This window comes from Buteo buteo, chromosome 32 (assembly GCF_964188355.1).
Source record: "Buteo buteo chromosome 32, bButBut1.hap1.1, whole genome shotgun sequence".
NCBI classification, from domain to species: Eukaryota; Metazoa; Chordata; class Aves; order Accipitriformes; family Accipitridae; genus Buteo; species Buteo buteo.
Genome location: NC_134202.1, coordinates 1,169,834 through 1,188,648, shown reverse-complemented (window position 1 = coordinate 1,188,648; position 18,815 = coordinate 1,169,834). Strand labels below are relative to the sequence as shown.

The 18,815-nt window shown below is 64.6% G+C and overlaps 3 protein-coding genes across 11 annotated transcripts; 1 reads left to right on the top strand and 2 right to left on the bottom strand.

Annotated features, from left to right (window-relative positions):
- The first annotated feature begins 349 nt into the window (after nt 1-349).
- MDC1 (mediator of DNA damage checkpoint 1) lies at nt 350-10,858 on the top strand. Of its 9 annotated transcripts, none has more exons than XM_075018975.1 (17): nt 350-604; nt 740-802; nt 1,034-1,079; nt 1,184-2,976; nt 3,057-3,113; nt 3,574-3,771; nt 3,905-3,967; nt 4,198-4,243; nt 4,348-5,795; nt 5,882-5,935; nt 6,501-6,703; nt 6,811-7,068; nt 7,348-7,425; nt 8,378-8,563; nt 9,023-9,148; nt 9,710-9,820; nt 10,484-10,858. In XM_075018975.1, the coding sequence occupies exons 1-17, from the start codon at nt 469-471 to the stop codon at nt 10,844-10,846; spliced, it is 5,229 nt and encodes a 1,742-aa protein (XP_074875076.1). In that variant the 5' UTR covers nt 350-468; the 3' UTR covers nt 10,847-10,858. The 9 variants fall into 9 exon arrangements, with proteins under 9 accessions (XP_074875076.1, XP_074875081.1, XP_074875078.1 ...); XM_075018977.1 differs by having other exon boundaries at nt 351-604; nt 3,060-3,113; nt 3,586-3,771; nt 5,879-5,935; XM_075018974.1 differs by having other exon boundaries at nt 351-604; nt 3,060-3,113; nt 5,879-5,935.
- A 629-nt stretch (nt 10,859-11,487) lies between these two features.
- LOC142026177 (uncharacterized) lies at nt 11,488-13,569 on the bottom strand. Its single transcript, XM_075019022.1, has 2 exons — nt 13,337-13,569; nt 11,488-12,654 (listed from the first exon to the last, which is right to left on the bottom strand). Exons 1-2 carry the CDS (start codon nt 13,376-13,378, stop codon nt 11,548-11,550), a joined length of 1,149 nt encoding a protein of 382 aa, XP_074875123.1. The 5' UTR covers nt 13,379-13,569; the 3' UTR covers nt 11,488-11,547.
- Nucleotides 13,570-14,552: 983 nt separating this feature from the next.
- Nucleotides 14,553-18,367, bottom strand: LOC142026187 (uncharacterized). Its single transcript, XM_075019038.1, has 3 exons — nt 18,348-18,367; nt 17,291-17,682; nt 14,553-15,316 (listed from the first exon to the last, which is right to left on the bottom strand). Exons 2-3 carry the CDS (start codon nt 17,679-17,681, stop codon nt 14,865-14,867), a joined length of 843 nt encoding a protein of 280 aa, XP_074875139.1. The 5' UTR covers nt 17,682; nt 18,348-18,367; the 3' UTR covers nt 14,553-14,864.
- Nucleotides 18,368-18,815: the final 448 nt, after the last annotated feature.

Genomic DNA, 18,815 nt, shown 5'->3' with positions numbered 1-18,815 from the left:
GGGGCGGGCGTTGGGGCCCTGGTGAAGCGGTTTGGGGGCTCCGCGGGGCAGGTTTGGGGGGGGCGAGGAGCAGTTTGGGGGGTTTCTGGGGCAGTTTGGGGACCTGGGGGGCGGTTTGGGGTGGGTCCCCGGGGCAGTTCGGGGCTTTCGGGGGTAATTTGGGGGTCCCCGGGGCAGTTTGGGGCTCCCTAGGGCAGTACAGGCCTGGGGAGGGCGATTTGGGGGGGACAGTTAGAAAGCAGGGGGGCATTAGGAGCCGGGGGGCAGTTGGAGAATTGGGGAGGTAGTTGGGGGGTCCTTTGGATCCAGGGGGGCAGTTGGGGGGATCGGTGGTGACCAAGGGGCACTTGAGGGTGGCAGTTGTAGCTGAAAGGGGGCAGTTTTGGGGGCACTTAGGGGCTGGGGGGGGCAACTGGGGGCCGGGAGGCAGTTGGAGGGGGCAGTTGTTCCCCCCCGCCCCCTCAGACCATGCACCGAAGGCGCCACCGAGGCCTCAGCACTGTGGGGGGTCCCTTCTCAAGGCTCTCCCCCCCCCCTCGCCCCCCAGAAGACCCCGACCTCTTCCTGGAGCCCACCCAGAGATTCTTGCTGCTGGCAGGCGAGGGTAGGTGGCCCAGAGGCCTGGGTCCCTTGGAGGGAGGTGGGGTGGAGCGGGGGGGGGGGGGGGGGCTCCCGGACACCTGGGTCCCCATGGAGGGGGGTGTCCTGCAGCCCCCCCAGATGCCTGGGTCCTCTCTAGGGTGGAGTCCAGGCCCGGGACCCTGCCTCGTCAGCGACTCGGAGGACGACAAGCTGCCCCAGCGTGAGTTTGCGAGGACCACGGGGTGGGGGAACGCGCTGTTATCGTTGGGCCTACTGAAACACGACAAGGGGGTGGTTATGGTAGGACCTATGTAAACACCAACATTGTGTTATTGTAGGAATCGCCAAGATGGGGGGCGGGGGGGGAGATAAGCCCAGATGCCTGAGTCCGATAGGACCCTCTGGAGTTACTGTAGGGCCTACAATAACAGTCTGTGCCTCGCTCCCCCAGGCCCTGCCCTGGGAGACGCTGGCTCACCCCGAGTCGTGCCGGAGAGGTAGGTGAAGCCCAGATATTTGTTTCCCTTTGGGGGTTCAGGATCTCTGGGTCCTTTTGGGGGGTGAGCCTGGATGCCTGAACCCCCAACATCCACCCCTGCAGCAAGCTGGAGGAGACAGGTGCGTGCTCAGATGTTCTGAGACCCCAAAAACGCTGCCATACCTCTGTGCGGGGCCACCTCCAAGATGTGGCTGCACCTTGCCCAGATCCAGATGTCAGAGGACCTAGAAAGCACCAGTTTGGCCCCCAAACCACCCCAGGTCCAGATGTGGGGAAAAAAATGGCTATTCCAAATGTTCAGCCCCAAAATCACTCTGCGAACCCCAAAATACTTGCAAATCCAGATGTTAAACATCTGGAAGGCAGCAACGTGACTCTCAACATTGCAAGTAATACCGGGGTCAAGGTGCCCCCCAGAACTGGTCTTTTCAACCCGAACCACCACCGGCCTACCATGAAGGTGAGCAGCAACCCAGATGTGGAGGAGAGGGGCCCAGATCCAGATGTTGGGTGTCCAGAAAGCCACAAAACAGCCCCTGGAGACCCAGATGTGAAGACGGAGACCACAGATCGAGATGTTGAAGGACGACGGACTCTCCTGGTGGAGAGTGATACAGATGTGGAAGAGGACACTTCCAATCCAGATGTTGAGCCTCCAAAAACCCATCGAGCAACCCAAAATGTGCCGAGAAACCCACGTCTGGAGATGGAGAGCCCAAATCCACACGCTGAAGGACCCCGAAACAAACTTTGGACAATTGTGGTGGACAGCGATACAGATGTGGAGGAGAACGAGGTGAATCCAGACGTTGGGCATCCAAAAATCCATAGAATTGTGTGCAGAGACCCAGATGTGGAGGGGGAAACCCCAAATCCAAGTGTTAAAGAACCCCAAAAGAAATATTGGAACCTAGAGTTGGACAGTGACACCGACATTGAAGAAGATTGGAGTCAAGCTGCTCTTTGCCCAAAAAGCCACAAAACACCCCAAAACACCCGCAAAGTCCCAACTGTGGTGATGGAGACCCCGAATCCCGATGTTGGTGGCCTCAGCCGTGGCTCAGTGGCCTCCAATGGTGACAGCGATACAGATGTGGAGGACCTCGACGCCCTTCCCAAAGTTGGAGCTCCAAAAACACGTGGGACAACCCCTGAGGTCACGGATACAGTTGCTAAGATGTCCGCTGCTCCAGATGTTGACCCCGAGGGGCGGCCATGGACCAACGCCAATCCAGATGTGAAGGTGTCGTTCCCAAATCCCGATGCTGGCGCCCTCAAAGCCAAGTGCCCCCTCCTGGATGTGGGCAGTGACACAGATGTTGAGGCCAATGGTGTCATTCCAGATGTTGGGACAGTGCAAGGGTGTCAAGGGGCATCTGGTGACTCAGATGTGGCCGTGATGTCCCCAAACCCAGATGTTTCCCCTCCTGCCAGCCCGCGGGAGAGCAGCGACACCGACGTGGAGATGTTGCCCCCCAGTCCAGATGTTCGGGGCCTCCGGAGTCGAATCAGGTTCCAAAATCCCCCCCATCGAGATGCTGCGGGCCCCACCACAGGCCGCGACACCGATGTGAAGGAGACGGCCCGAAAACGCCGGAAATTGTCCCCCAAAAGGCAGGGTTCCCCCCCCAAATCTGGGAGTGTGGCAGGGATGCTCCCAAAACATCATGATTTAGCCCCAAATCCAGCTGTGGAGGCCCCAAATCCAGGTGTTGGGGCCGAGCGACGTGACACGGAGACCCCAGTGAGGGGCAAGGATTCAGCTGTGCCACCAGAAGTTTCTGCACCCAAATCCCCCCGTCTGACCCCAAATTTGAGTGACGCTGCTGATACCGATGGCGGACCCAGGAGCTCCAGGGCCACGGATGTGGCAGTGACAGAGAGTGACACCGAGGGTAAGTGGGGTCCCCTCCCGGACCCCTGGGATCCCTCCCAGACACCAGGGTCCCTTTTCAAGGCTCTTCCCCCCCCCCAGAAGACCCTGACGTCTTCCTGGAGCCCACCCAGAGCTTCTTGCCACCGGCAGCTGAGGGTAGGTGGCCCGGATGCCTGCGTGTCCCCCCCCTACCCTGGACACCTGGGTCTTGTCCCCCCCCCCCCGACTCCCCCGGATGCCTGGGTGTCCCCCCACCCTACCTCAAACACCTGGGTCATGTCGTCCACCCCAAACTCCCCTGGACACTTGAGTGGCCCCCACCCCAGACGCCAGGGTATCTGCCCCCCGCCGACACGTGGGTGTGTTGTGTGTCCCCCCCAGGACACTTGGGTCCTGTCCCCCCCCCAAACTCCCCTGGACACCTGGGTCCCCCTCACCCCAGATGCCTGGGTCATTCCCCCCCAGAACACCTGGGTCCCCCCCAGCCACCTCCCTGACACCTGGGTCATCGTCGTCCTCCCCCAGATGCCTGGGTGTCCCGACCCTGGCCACTTGGGTCCCCTCCCCCCCAAATCTGAGAGTGTGGCAGCGTTCCCTCCAAAACATCACAATTTAGCCCCAAATCCAGGTGTTGGGGCCAAGCGACGTGACGTGGAGGCCCCGGTGAGAGGCAAGGATTCAGCTGTGCCACCAGAAGTTTCTGCACCCAAATCCCCCCGTCTGACCCCAAATTTGAGTGACGCTGCTGATACCAATAGCGGACCCAGGAGCTCCAGGGCCACGAGCGCGGTGGTGAGAGAGAGTGACACTGAGGGTAAGTGGGGTCCCCTCCTGGACACCCGGGTCCCTTGGAGGGAGGTGGGGTGGAGGGGGGGCTCCCGGACACCTGGGTCCCCATGGAGGGGGGTGTCCTGCAGCGCCCCCCCAGATGCCTGGGTCCTCTCTAGGGTGGAGTCCAGGCCCGGGACCCTGCCTCGTCAGCGACTCGGAGGACGACAAGCTGCCCCGGCGTGAGTTTGCGAGGACCACGGGGTGGGGGAACGCGCTGTTATCGTTGGGCCTACTGAAACACGACAAGGGGGTGGTTATGGTAGGACCTATGTAAACACCAACATTGTGTTATTGTAGGAATCGCCAAGATGGGGGGCGGGGGGGAGATAAGCCCAGATGCCTGAGTCTGATAGGACCCTCTGGAGTTACTGTAGGGCCTACAATAACAGTCTGTGCCTCGCTCCCCCAGGCCCTGCCCTGGGAGACGCTGGCTCACCCCGAGTCGTGCCGGAGAGGTAGGTGAAGCCCAGATATTTGTTTCCCTTTGGGGGTTCAGGATCTCTGGGTCCTTTTGGGGGGTGAGCCTGGATGCCTGAACCCCCAACATCCACCCCTGCAGTGACGTGGAGGACACAGATGTGTGCCCAGATGTGGAGGAGAGGGGCCCAGATCCAGATGTTGGGTGTCCAGAAAGCCACAAAACAGCCCCTGGAGACCCAGATGTGAAGACGGAGACCACAGATCGAGATGTTGAAGGACGACGGACTCTCCTGGTGGAGAGTGATACAGATGTGGAAGAGGATACTTCCAATCCAGATGTTGAGCCTCCAAAAACCCATCGAGCAACCCAAAATGTGCCGAGAAACCCACGTCTGGAGATGGAGAGCCCAAATCCACATGCTGAAGGACCCCAAAACAAACTTTGGACAATTGTGGTGGACAGCGATACAGATGTGGAAGAGAACGAGGTGAATCCAGACATTGGGCATCCAAAAATCCATAGAATTGTGTGCAGAGACCCAGATGTGGAGGGGGAAACCCCAAATCCAAGTGTTAAAGAACCCCAAAAGAAATATTGGAACCTAGAGTTGGACAGTGACACCGACATTGAAGAAGATTGGAGTCAAGCTGCTCTTTGCCCAAAAAGCCACAAAACACCCCAAAACACCCGCAAAGTCCCAACTGTGGTGACGGAGACCCCGAATCCCGATGTTGGTGGCCTCAGCCGTGGCTCAGTGGCCTCCAATGGTGACAGCGATACAGATGTGGAGGACCTCGACGCCCTTCCCAAAGTTGGAGCTCCAAAAACACGTGGGACAACCCCTGAGGTCACGGATACAGTTGCTAAGATGTCCGCTGCTCCAGATGTTGATCCCGAGGGGCGGCCACGGACCAACGCCAATCCAGATGTGAAGTTGTCGTTCCCAAATCCCGAAGCTGGCGCCCTCAAAGCCAAGTGCCCCCTCCTGGATGTGGGCAGTGACACAGATGTTGAGGCCAATGGTGTCATTCCAGATGTTGGGACAGTGCAAGGGTGTCAAGGGGCATCTGGTGACTCAGATGTGGCCGTGACGTCCCCAAACCCAGATGTTTCCCCTCCTGCCAGCCCGCGGGAGAGCAGCGACACCGACGTGGAGATGTTGCCCCCCAGTCCAGATGTTCGGGGCCTCCGGAGCCGAATCAGGTTCCAAAATCCCCCCCATCGAGATGCTGCGGGCCCCACCACAGGCCGCGACACCGATGTGAAGGAGACGGCCCGAAAACGCCGGAAATTGTCCCCCAAAAGGCAGGGTTCCCCCCCCAAATCTGGGAGTGTGGCAGGGATGCTCCCAAAACATCACGATTTAGCCCCAAATCCAGCTGTGGAGGCCCCAAATCCAGGTGTTGGGGCCGAGCGACGTGACACGGAGACCCCGGTGAGGGGCAAGGATCCAGCTGTGCCACCAGAAGTTTCTGCACCCAAATCTCCCCGTCTGACCCCAAATTTGAGTGACGCTGCTGATACCGATGGCGGACCCAGGAGCTCCAGGGCCACGGATGTGGCAGTGACAGAGAGTGACACCGAGGGTAAGTGGGGTCCCCTCCCCGACCCCTGGGATCCCTCCCGGACACCGGGGTCCCTTTTCAAGGCTCTTCCCCCCCCCCCCCAGAAGACCCCGATGTCTTCCTGGAGCCCACCCAGAGCTTCTTGCCACCGGCAGCTGAGGGTAGGTGGCCCGGATGCCTGCGTGTCCTCCCCCCTACCCTGGACACCGGGGTCGTGTCCCCCCCCCCCGACTCCCCCGGATGCCTGGGTGTCCCCCCTCTACCCCGGACACTTGGGTCCTGACCCCCCCCCAAACTCCCCTGGACAGCTGGGTCCCCCTCACCCCAGATGCCTGGGTCATTTCCCCCCCCCCGGCCACTTGGGTCCCCCACCCCCCCAGAACACCTGGGTTGTCGTCCCCCCCCAGATGCCTGGGTGTCCCCCCCCACCCTGGACACCTGGGTCGTGTCTGTCCCCTCCCGCCCAACTCCCCTGGACACCTGGGTGCCCCCCACCCCAGATACCTGGGTGTCCCCCCCCACCCTGGCCACTTGGGTCCCCCACCCCACCAGCCTGGATCCCCCCCCCAGCCCCCTCCCGGACACCTGGGTCCCCCCCCTCCCCAGATGCCTGGATGTCCCCCCCACCCTGACCACTTGGGTGTCCCCCCACCGCACCAGCCTGGGTGTCTGCCCCCCCCCGGCCCCCCCCCAGACACCTGGGTCCCCAGCGTGGCTCTCCCATAGGCACAGCCCTGGGTTGGGACCCCGAGCAGCCCACCCAACTCTTCTGCCCCCCCGAGGAGGAAGAGGAAGAGGAGGAAGAAGAAGAACAGCCCCCCCGGGAACCCCCCCAGGAACCCCCGGCTGCCTGGGTGCCCCCGGCAGAGCCGGTGATGGTGACGCCGGCCCAGGAGGGGACGGGGACCGCAGCAGCCCCCAGCGAGGACGTGAGTGCGGGGGGAGCCAGGCGTCTGGGTGCCCCCACCCCAAGGGGACCCAGGCGCCCGGGCACTGACCCCCTCTCCCCCCCCCCCCCCCCCCAAAATTCCCCCAGGTGGGGGAGGGGCCCCGCCGCAGCCAGCGCCTGGCCAGGAGCCGAGGGGGTGGAGCCTCTGGCGAGGGCGGAGCCAGCAGGGTTAGGGGCGGAGCTCCCGCTGTCGCCGCCCCCGTGCGGCGCAGCCCCCGCCTCCAGGCCCGCCCCCCTCTGTCGGAGCCGCTAGCCATGAAGGGGCGGGGTCAGGTGGAGACCCGCCCCCCCGCCAAACCACGCCCCTGTCGGGCGGGCCCTGGCCCATCGCAGCGGCAAGCTCAGGTGGGTGTGGCTGGGGAGGTAGGTGGTGGGTGGGGTTTGTTCTCTGTGGGTGGAGCCTAAGGGTGGTGGGCGTGTATATGATGGGTGGGTGGAGCCAGAGTATGGGGTGTGGGAGGGACCATCTGGGGTGGGATCTGCACTGGATGGGCGGGGCCTCTGCGTGGAGGCAGGCCCCACCTCTGCTGGCTGCTGATTGGTGGAGACCAGCGTGGGGTGTGGCTTAATGAGACTGGGTGGGGCTTGTTGGGGCGGGGCTCATGCCTTGGCTTCACCCCCCAGGAAAAAGAGAAGGAGCTGCCAGAGGTCACAGGGCCCCAGCTCCGCCCCCGGGGGGGGCCGGGCTCCGTCCCCCCCAAGGTACTGTGTGTGTGTCCCCCGATGTCACCCTTCAATGTCCCCGTGTCCCCCCAGGGTCCCCCTGCCGTGTTCCCAGGTGCCGTTCATAGGGGTGGTGGCCTCCCCGGGGGTGTCCCCAACATGTCCTCATGGTGTCCCCACATCCCCAGGTGCTTCTCACAGGGGTGGTGGCCTCCCCGGGGGTGTCCCCAACATGTCGTCATGGTGTCCCCACATCCCCAGGTGCTGTTCTTGGGGGTGGTGGCCTCCCCGGGGGTGTCCCCAACATGTCCTCATGGTGTCCCCACATCCCTAGGTGCTGTTCTTGGGGGTGGTGGCCTCCCCGGGGATGTCCCCAACATGTCCTCATGGTGTCCCCACATCCCTAGGTGCTTCTCACAGGGGTGGTGGCCTCCCCGGGGGTGTCCCCAACATGTCCTCATGGTGTCCCCACATCCCCAGGTGCTGTTCTTGGGGGTGGTGGCCTCCCTGGGGATGTCCCCAACATGTCCTCATGGTGTCCCCACATCCCCAGGTGCTTCTCACAGGGGTGGTGGCCTCCCTGGGGATGTCCCCAACATGTCCTCATGGTGTCCCCACATCCCCAGGTGCTTCTCACAGGGGTGGTGGCCTCCCCAGGGATGTCCCCAACATGTCCTCATGGTGTCCCCGCATCCCCAGGTGCTTCTCACAGGGGTGGTGGCCTCCCTGGGGGTGTCCCCAACATGTCCTCATGGTGTCCCCACATCCCCAGGTGCTGTTCTTGGGGGTGGTGGCCTCCCCAGGGATGTCCCCAACATGTCCTCATGGTGTCCCCACATCCCTAGGTGCTGTTCTTGGGGGTGGTGGCCTCCCCGGGGATGTCCCCAACATGTCCTCATGGTGTCCCCACATCCCTAGGTGCTGTTCTTGGGGGTGGTGGCCTCCCCAGGGATGTCCCCAACATGTCCTCATGGTGTCCCCACATCCCCAGGTGCTGTTCACAGGGGTGGCAGCCTCCCCAGAGATGGAGGTGGCCCTGAGGACACTGGGGGGGTCCATGGCCACCTCCGTCTTCGACTGCACCCACCTGGTGACTGACCGCGTCCGACGCACGGTCAAGTTCCTCTGCGCGGTGGCCCGCGGTGTCCCCATCGTCACCCCTGAGTGGCTCCACAAGGTCCCATGGGGGTGGGGGACAGGGGAGAGGGGACTTGGGGACAGGGAGAGAGTTCTTGGGGACAGGAAGGGGGGATCTTGGGGTTATGGGGGTCCCTGGGGATTCTGGGGACAAGGGGAGATTTTTTGGGGACATGGCACAAAGGCCTTGCGGAGAGGGATGGGGTCTTTGGGGACGTGGACAATTTTGGGGACAAAGGAGGGGTCCTTGGGGACAGGGGATGATGTCCTTGGGGACAGAGGTGGTGTTTGGGGACAAAGAAGGGGTGTTTGGGGACAATGAAGGTGTCCTTGGGGGCAGAGGATGGGGACATGGGGGTTGGAGGGGGGACAAGGGGAATGAGCGTTTGGGGACAGGGGGGCTTTGGGTGACAAGGGCGAGGAGTCATTTGGGAATGGGAGGGACCTGGGGGGGGTCCCTGGAGTCAGAGGTGCCACCACGTGTCCCCCGTGTCCCCAGAGCACCCTCAGTGGCCACATCCTGGTGCCGGATCCCTTCCTGGTGCGTGACAGCCAGCAGGAACGTCACTTCGGCTTCAGCCTCGCCGAGGCCCTGCGCCGCGCCCGCCATCACCCCCTGCTCCAGGTGACCGTCCCCAACTGTCCCCAACCCTCCCTGAGGGGCCCTGACCCCCCCACACGGGTGGCCCTGTCCCCGCACCGAGTGGGGCACCCACTGGGGACTCGGTACAGGGTGGCCAGGAGGTGTCACCCAGTGTCACCTGGTGGCCCCGTGGTGGCCCTGTGCCTCTTAAGTGTCCTTGTCCCCCATTGAGTTGGGTCCTGCCCATGTGGCCTCTGTCCCCGTCGGGCCGGGGGGGCTTGGGGATGGCCAGAGGGGTGTCCCCTCCTTTGCTGTTGTCCCCACAGTGTCCCCGAGGTGGCCCTGTCCTCTAAAGTGTCCTTGGTCCCCCAAGTTGTGCGTGTCCCCCACCACGTGGCCTCGATCCAGCACGCCGAACTTGGGGACAGCCCCCCGGGGTGTCCCCCGATGTCCCTTGATGTCCCCTGCTGTCTTCACACTGTCCCCAAGATGTTCCCTGTGTCCCCGAGGTGTCCTTGTCCCCCAGGAGACATTCCAGGGGCTCAGGGATGGATTGATGGACATGTCCCCTCCGTGTCCCCCCCCCCACCATGTTGTCCCCAGGGCTACGAGGTCCACGTCACCCCCAGCGTCCACCCTGAGCCCGAGCTCATGAGGGACATCGTCACCTGCAGCGGTGGCACCTTCCTGCCCACCATGCCACACACCTATGGGGTGAGGGGACAGCGGGGACGCGGGGGGGGACGACGGGAGGGCCCAGAGCCACCAGGAGGGGGGACGTGGGGGGGTCCCAAGGCCACTGGGGAGGGGACCAAGGGGACACGGGGGTCCCAGAGCCAGTGGGGTTGGGAATGAGGGGACAGAGGGGGACGCTGGGGACCCGGAGCCACTGAGGAGGGGACGAAAGGGATGGGGGGGGGGGGGCGTTGTGGGGCGGGGGTTCCCAAGGGGGTTGGGGGAGGCATTTGAGGAGTTGGGGGGGCCCCTTGGGGTGTCCTGGCGGGGGGGGGGGGTCCTGGGGAGGGTGGGTGTCAGGGTGCTCTGGGTGGGGGGTGGCCAGGACATCCCAGGGGTCTTGGGGAAGGGGTGTGGGTTCTATTTGGGTTTGGGGGGGTCCTGGGGGGGGGGGTTGGGGGGGTTCCACTGGGATTTGGGGGGGGGGGTCAGAGCATCCCAGGACTCCTGACTTGGGGGGGGGGGGCAGATCCCATTGGGATTAGCAGGGGATATTGGGGACCCCAGAAAACTCAGACTGCCCCGGGGGGGGGGGTTGTGTGTGCACGGCATGGAGTGGGGGGGGGTGTCCCAGTGGCATGTGGGGACCCCCAATGACATTTCCACCCCCCCCTTCCCCCCCCCCCCGAAAAAAAAAAAAAGCCACAGCGCCTGGTGATCTCCTGCGAGGCGGACAAAGGGTGCTGGGCCCCGGCGCTGGGCGCCCGCCTGCCCCTGGTATCAGCCGAGCTGCTGCTGACGGGGCTCCTGCGACAGCAGCTCCAGCTCCAGCCCTTCCTCCTCCTCCCCGCGACCCCCCCCCGTTCTCACGGGACCCCCCCAAATCCCCTCAAGGTTTCTACAGTCCCTCCGGGGGTCCTTCGTCAACCCCCCGAGGATCCCCAGGGTGTTCCCGGGTCCCCCCGAGAATCCAGGAAAGTGTCGGGACGTCGTAGTCGGAATCGACGACCCCCCCCCCGGGAAACTTCTCGGGGCAACCGGCGGCAACCGGCGGCCCCCCAATAAAAGAGAGTTTTGGTAGCAAAAAAAAAAAAAAAGGGTGATTTGGGGTTCGGGGGGGGTGTGGGGGTGTCACCTCCCTGGTAGGGATGGGGGACCCCAACACCCACACACCTCCCACCTTTTGGGGGGGGGGACATGGGTGGAGGACCCCAAACCCTTCCCCCTTTTGATGGGGACATGGAGGGGACACGGGTGTCACCTCCCTGATGGGGTGGGGGACCACAAGCTCCCCCCGCCTCTGCTTTTGGGGGGGGGGGGGGCATGGGGACACAGGGACATACAGGGACAGGCCACGGGGACATGCGGGAGGTGGAGGGGACACGGGGGAGGAGATCCCTCTGCGTGGCTGTGCTGGCCTTGGGGACACCAGGACCCTCTTGGGCCATCACGGTGGCCTTGGGGACATTGACCTTCCCCATGGGGACACAGCGCCCCCCCCCCCTTGCATGGTCGTGGTGGCTTTGGGGACACCAGGAACCCCCACGGGGACATGAGAGAGGAGAGGGGACATGCAGGCACATGAAGAGGACACGTGGGAGGTGACACGGGGACACGGGAGGGTGGACTGACACGGGAGGGGACGTGGGGACAAAGGAGATACGGGGGGGGGGGGGGCACGCGCACACGTTGGGGACAAAGGGACACGGAACCAAGACTGCAGCAGTGACGTTGATGCCAGCGGTCCCCAACGAAGCCACCGTCCCCTACCGTGGTCCCCGCGGCAGCAGCCCCGGGAGGGCGGCGGCGGCATCCCGGCACCGCTGGGCCACGGCGTTGGCCTCGGCGACGTTGGCGTTGACCAACAGCCCCCGGGCCACCCGCAGCGTCCCCAAGAGGTGGCACTTGGCCAAGCGGGCGCTAGCGTCCCACAGCGCCTCGGCCGCTGCCACCGCTGCCGTCAGGTCCTCGGGGACGCCGGGACCTCCTCGCGCGGTCGCGGTGGACCCGGGGAAACCAGGACCCTCCCGGGCCGCTCCGGGAGCCTCGGGGCCGCCGTGGCCAGCAGCCACGGTAGCCACGGTGGCCTCGACGTCCTCGAGGCGGCACTGCAGGTGACAGTAGAAGAGGGCGGCCTGGTGACAGGCGGCCACCAAGCGTCCCAGGGGCTTGTAGGCCACCGCCGCCAGCCGTCCCCTCTCCCCAGCCACCGCCGCCTCCACCAGCGCCACCGCCATCTTCTCGGTGGCCTCGGCGGCCGCCCGCAGCCCCGCGCTGGCCTCGGACACCCGCGTCTTGTGGGCTGCCGCCGCCTCGGCCATCGTAGCCAGCTCTGAGGCCACCGGCAGCGCCCGGGTGGCCGCCAGCAGCTGCCGGCGTGCCCCGTCCTCCTGGGCCATCGCCGCTGCCAGGTGGCCCGTGGTCACCCCGGCGGCGGCCCCTGCGGTGGCCGCGGTCCCGCAGGCGTCCCTCAGGCGCGCGGCGTCCCCCGCTACCGCGGCCCAGGTGGCGGCCACCGCGGCCACCGCCTCCCGCCACTCGCGGGCGATGGTCGCCACGATGGCCCAGGCGTCCCCTGCGGTGGCCCCGGGGACAGCGGAATCCCCCGGTGGGACCGCGGCGGGCTCAAGGGTGGCCCCGGTGGTGGCTCCAGCGGTGGCCTTGGTGGCCCCGGCGGCGGCCAGGGCACGACGGAGGCGGGTGGCATCTCCCTGGTGGTGGTCCACGGCCCGGCGGATGTTGCCGATGAGGGCCACCAGCCTGGCCCGCAGCGAGCCCGGTGACCCATCCAGGGGGATGTCCCCTGGGGTGGCCCCCAGCTCGCCCAGGATGGCCACCACAGTCACCAACGGCTCCAGCAGCTCCGGGGACACCTGGGGACAGGACAGAGCCGGTGGCAGGGTCCCCAATGTCCCTCGTCCCCTCCGGGGTCCCCTCTCATGTCCCCAGGCCACCCTGGGGTTCCCCTATATCCCTCGTCCCCTCTGGGGTCCCCTGATGTCCCCTGTCCCCTCTCATGTCCCCATGCCACCCTGGGGTTTCCCTATGTCCCTCGTCCCCTTCGGGGTCCCCTGATGTCACCCCAGGGTCCCCCAATGTCCTTTGTCCCCACCATCGTCCTCACTGTCCCTCTGGGGTCCCCCCCATTCCCTGTGCCCTCCCCCCCCCCGTCCCCCCCCATCCCCCAATGTCCCTATTTCTGTCCCCTGTCACCCATCACTGCCACCCGCTGTCCCCTGACAAGCCCCGTCCCCTTGTCACTCACCGCCCCCCAACCCCCGTCACCCTCATGTCCCTCGTCCCCTCTGCCACCCCCGTCACCCCCCCACCCCCCTGTCCCCGCCACCCCCCCGCCACCCCATTCCCCATCCCCTCTGCCACCGCCCTGTCCCCCCCGTCCCCATCCCCTTGTCACCCCCCGCCACCGCCCTGCCCCTCATGTCCCCCCCCTCCCCTCTGCCCCCCCCTTGTCCCCTCTGCCCCCCGTCCCCTCTGTCACCCCCCCCTCCCCATGGTCCCCCCCCCGCCGCCATCCGGCGCTGAGATTTGTCCCACCTCGGGGGGGACGATGGCCCCGGTGGCCTCAGGGGTCTCCATAGGTGGTGGCAGCGTTGGGGACCCCTTGGAGACGCCTTGGGGACACGCAGGACCGGGATGTGGCGGCAGCGGCGAGGCCGGATACGGTCCCGGACCTGGGCCAGGCTCGGCCCACGGCGGGGCTGGGCGAGGGGACGCTGCCAGCGGGGCGTCACCCGCCCCCGTGACGGCGGTACAGCCACCCACACCCCTCGGTGGGTCCCCCCCGTGTCCCCAGCAGGACCCCCAGTGTCCCCAATGGTCCCCCGATGTCCCCCAACGGGGCCCAGCACGGCCACTCGCAGCCCCCCGGTGTCCCCCAATGTCCCCGGGGGGGGTCTCACAGCCCCCTGCTGTCCCCCGATGTCCCCAAGGGGGGTCCCACAGCCCCCCGGTGTCCCCTGATGTCCCCAGCAGGGTCCCACGACCCCCGTGTCCCCCTATCCCCCTAATGTAGCCCCGTGCTCTGTGATGTCCCGTCCCCCCCGATGTCCCCAGTGGGGCCCCAGCACAGCCACCCACAGTACTTGGTGTCCCCCGATGTCCCCCCGCAATGTCCCCTGATGTCCCCACAGCCCCTCATGTCCCCCACTGTCCCCAAAGCAGCCCCAGACCCCCAGTGTCCCCCCTCCATGTCCCCAGTGGGGCCCCAATACGGCCACCCACCACCTCCAACGTGCCCCCCCATGTCCCCGACATGTCCCCGACATGTCCCCAGTGCTGGCTCCGGCACGTCCCCAATGCGTCCACCAGAGCTGGCCACGATGGTGGCCTCAGCGTCCCCAGTGTGTTCTCACTGGTGGCCCCAGCGCTGGCCCTGGTGATGTCCGTGGAGTGTCCCCAATGCTGGGGCCAAGGTGGCCTCAGTGATGTCCCCAGCACAGCCCCAGTGATGTCCCCAGCGTGGCAACGGCTTGTCCCCCGTCCTGGCTCCCAGCATGTCCCTAATGATGTCCCTAGTGTCCTCAATGCTGTCCCCAACATGGCCCTGCTGACGGTCCTGATGCGTCCTCACCATGTCCCCCAGGGCTTGGGGACATCCAGCCGGGTGCCCTTGGGGACATTGGGGACAGTCCTGAGCCCTTTGGCAGGGATGGCTTGGGGACAGCCCCTTCCTGGTGTCCTTGGAATGGGGCGGGGGTGTCCCCTTCCATGTCCCTGCCGTGTCCCCAAGCCCCAGTAACAGGTCGGGGGCTTGGCGTGTCCCTGAGGTTTATTGGGGGGACAGGGGACGGTGTCACCAATGCATCCCTGGTGTCCTTGGACCACAAAGGGGACGTCCTTGACGTTCCCAGGTGGGACAGGGGACATCCTGGTGTCCCTGGTGTCCCCAGGAGGAGGGACATCCAGGTGGGACAGGGGACATCCCACTGTCCCCAGGACAGAGAAGGGACATCCTGGTGTCCCCAGGATGAAGAGGACCCTCCGGGTGTCCCCAGATGGGACAGGGGACATCGGGTTGTCCCCAGGACAAGGAGGACCCTCCCAATGTCCCCATCCCCCATCCCTACTCAGCCTCTGGCAGAGCCTCCAGTGCCCGGGCCAACCTCTGCATCCCCTCCTTGTCCCCCATCACTGTCCCCAAGGCCACCACGACGTCCCCCAGGACCCGGGCGCTGGCAGGGAAGCCTTTGGCCATCTCCAGGTCCTGGGTGACGGCGTCCACCAGGGTCTTCAGGTGACCGGCCACCTCCTCCAGCATCCCCAGGGTGTCATTGGCAGCGGTGGTGGCCTCGGTGGCCTCGGCGGTGGCAGCGGCGGCAGCGGCGATGTCCCGGGCCAGGCGGCGGTAGCGGACGGCTTGGTGACGCTGGTGGCTGGCGGCGGTGGCCAAGTGACGCTTGGATGTCCCCGCGCCCCACAGGGCCACCTGGCTGACGAGGGCGATGGTGGCCAGGCAGGGGACGAGGTGACTCTCCTGCGTCACCCCCAGCGCCTCTCGCACCATGTCCAGGGACACTGCGGGGACAGCCGGGGGACGGGGACATCACCTGGTGTCCTCGTCCCCTCCCAGTGTCCCGTCTTGTCCTGGTGTCCCCGTCCCTTTCTGGTGTCCACACCCCCCAGTGTCCCCTGTCCCCTCCTGGTGTCCCCCATCCCTGTGTCCCCATCTCCTCCCGGTGTCCCAGTTCCCTCCCAGTGTCCCCTGTCCCCTCCTGGTGTCCCCCATCCCAATGTCCCCAGTCCCCTCCCAGTGTCCCAGTTCCCTCCCAGTGTCCCCTGTCCCCTCCTGGTGTCCCCCATCCCAATGTCCCCAGTCCCCTCCCAGTGTCTCAGTTCTCTCCCCGTGTCCCCTGTCCCCTCCTGGTGTCCCCCATCACTATGTCCCAGTCCCCTCCTGGTGTCTCAGTTCTCTCCCAGTGCCCCCAGTCCCCTCCTGGTGTCCACCATCCCAGTGTCCCCAGTCCCCTCCCGCTGTCCCCAGTCCCCTCCCAATGTCCCCATTCCCATCCCAGTGTCCCCAGTCCCCTCCCGCTGTCCCCAGTCCCCTCCCAATGTCCCCATTCCCATCCCAGTGTCCCCAGTCTCGTCCTGGTGTCCCTGTCCCTTTCTGGTGTCTCCATCCCCTCCCAGTGTCCCAGTCCCCTCCCAGTGTCCCCAGTTCCCTCATCCCAGGGTCTCCAGTCTTGTTCCAGCGTCCCTGTCACCTCCTGGTGTCCCCTCCCAGTGTTCCAGACCCCTCCTGATGTCCCCAGTCCCCTCCCAGTGTCCCCCAGTCCATACTGGTTGGGGCAGGGGAAGCTCTATACTGGTCTACACTGGTCTGTAGGGTATTGTGCTGGTCTTTACTGGTCAACAGTGGCTCCTACCGGTCCCTGCTGGTATATACTGGTTTGAACTGGTCCGTAGAGCTCCTTACTGGCCCATATAGCTCCAGACTGGTCTATACTGGTCAGAGCAGGGGAAAGCTTCTACTATTCTGTAGGGTTTCCTACTGGTCCCTACTGGTCTGTAGGGTCCTCTACTGGTATTACTGAGCCAAGAGATCTCTAGGGCTTCCTACTGGTCCTTACTGGTCTGTAGGGTCCTCTACTGGTATTGCTGAGCCAAGAGATCTCTAGGGCTTCCTACTGGTCCTTACTGGTCTGTAGGGTCCTCTACTGGTATTGCTGAGCCAAGAGATCTCTAGGGCTTCCTACTGGTCCTTACTGGTCTGTAGGGTCCTCTACTGGTATTGCTGAGCCAAGAGATCTCTAGGGCTTCCTACTGGTCCTTACTGGTCTGAACTGGCCCAATACTGGCCAGGGCAAGGAAAAGTCTCTACTCGTCTGTATAGCTCTTTACTGGTCTGTACTGCTCCCTGCTGGCCCGTAGGGTTCTCTACTAGCATTACTGATCCAAAACACATCCATAGGGCTCCCTACTGGTCTGAACTGGTCCCTACTGGTTAAACTGGTCCATGCCAGTCAGGGCAGGGGAAAGTCTCTACTGGTCTGTAGGGCTCCCTACTGATCTGTACTGGTCTGGAGGGTTCTCTACTGGTATTACTGGTCCAAACAGACCTATACGGCTCTCTACTGGTCTGAATTGGTGCATTCTGGCCTATACTGGTCAGGGCAAGAGAAAGTCTCTACTGGTCCACAGAACTTCCTACTGGTCCATACTGGTCTTTACTGCTCTACAGGGGTTTCTTACGGTACCTACTGGTCTAAACTGGTCCCTACTGGTCTGTCGGGCTCCCTGCTCCTACATACTGGTCTGTAGGGACCTCTACAGGCATTACTGGTCCAAGCGGAACTGTAGGGCTCCCTACTGGTCTGAACTGGTCCATTCTGGTCCGTACTGGCCAGGGCAAGAGAAAGTCTCTACTAGCCTGTAAAGCTTCCTACTGGTCTGTAAGGTTCTCTTCTGGCATTACTGGTCCAGGTGGATCTGTAGGGCTCCCTACTGGTCTGAACTGGTCCATTCTGGCCTCTACTGGTCCATACTCACACAGGGGGGCACAGACAAGCAGCAGCACCAGGGAAACACTCCGGGCCACCCACAGACCCCAGCGACGCCGGCGATTCCGGCACAGTTCCCGCTCTAGCTCGGAAGCGCTGGCATCGGCGGCCGTCCCCAGAGCCCGGTAGAGCCCTTCGGCATTGAGCCCCACTGTTGGTGGCGTCATCCATGCCGCTGCCGCCATCGCGTCCTCCAGCGCCTTCTCCAGCCTCTGCAGCACCACCTCCGCCTCGCTCAGCACCACCTTCGCCTCTGCCAACACCTTTGCCACCGTTCCCGGTGTTCCCAGCGCCTCCGCCAGCTCCCCCAGTGCCTGCAGCACCCGTCCCGAGGCCACCGTGGCCGAGCCCACCGCCAGGGACAGTGGTGGTGATGACATCCTGCGGGAGACCCAGGCGTCCAGGTGGGGACATCCAGGCAGGGGAGCCCTCCCCAACCCCAAAATAGAGATAAGAGGGACCCAGGCGTCTGGGGATGGGACCCAGGTGTCGGGGTGGGAAAACCCTCCCTGGGAACCCAGGTGTCCGGGGATGGGACCCTGTCCAGGGACCAATGTGTCCTGGGAGGGGACACACACCCCTAGAAGAGGGACCCAGGCATCCAGGAGGGACCCAGGCATCTAGGTGGGACCACCATCACGAGGGATCCAGGTGTCCCAGGGGGGGACGGGACTCAGGCATCCGGGGATGGCACCCTCCCCAGGGACCCACGTGTCCTGGGAAGGGACACACACCCCTAGAAGAGGGACCCAGGCGTCCGGGTGGGACCACCATCACCACTCCAAGGCACCCAGGCATCCGGGCGCGGCCACCATCGCCGTTCCGAGGCACCCAGGCATCCAGGCGCGGCCGCCATCGCCGTTCCGAGGCACCCAGGCGTCCGGGGGCAGGAAGTTTTCGACTTCCCTTTTCCACAACCACAGAGGGACCCGGGCGTCCGGGCACGGTTCCCAACCCCCTTGCCCCCAGCTCCCCCTCCCACCCCTGGGATCCCCCCCTCAAGGGACCCAGGCGTCCGAATGTGGGGACCCCCTCCCAGCACCTACCTCCCTGTGCCCCTTGGATACCGTCCCAACAGACAGTGGCACCTACGTCACTGCCACTCCCACACCCACAAGGGACCCAGTCTTCCGGGGTGATGGGAGCGACCCGGGTGCCCGGGTCCTGTCACCCCTCAGAACCCCCCCGTTTACTACTCCAGGGCCAAGGTTTAACGCCCCGGGGCCAAAATTTGCACGCCAGAACCCAGATTCATCCCTCAGGGCCCAGACTCACACTCCAGAGCCCAGATTTACCCCCTTGGAGCCCAGATTTACCCCTCAGGGCTCAGATTTACCCCTCAGGGCTCAGATATATCCCCTTGGAGCCCAGATATATCCCCTTGGAGCCCAGATTTACCCCTCAGGGCTCAGATTTACCCTTCAGGGCTCACTTTTATCCCCTTGGAGCCCAGATTTACCCCTCAGGGCTCCCTTTATGCTCTCAGGGCCCAGATTTACCCCCTCAGGGCTCAG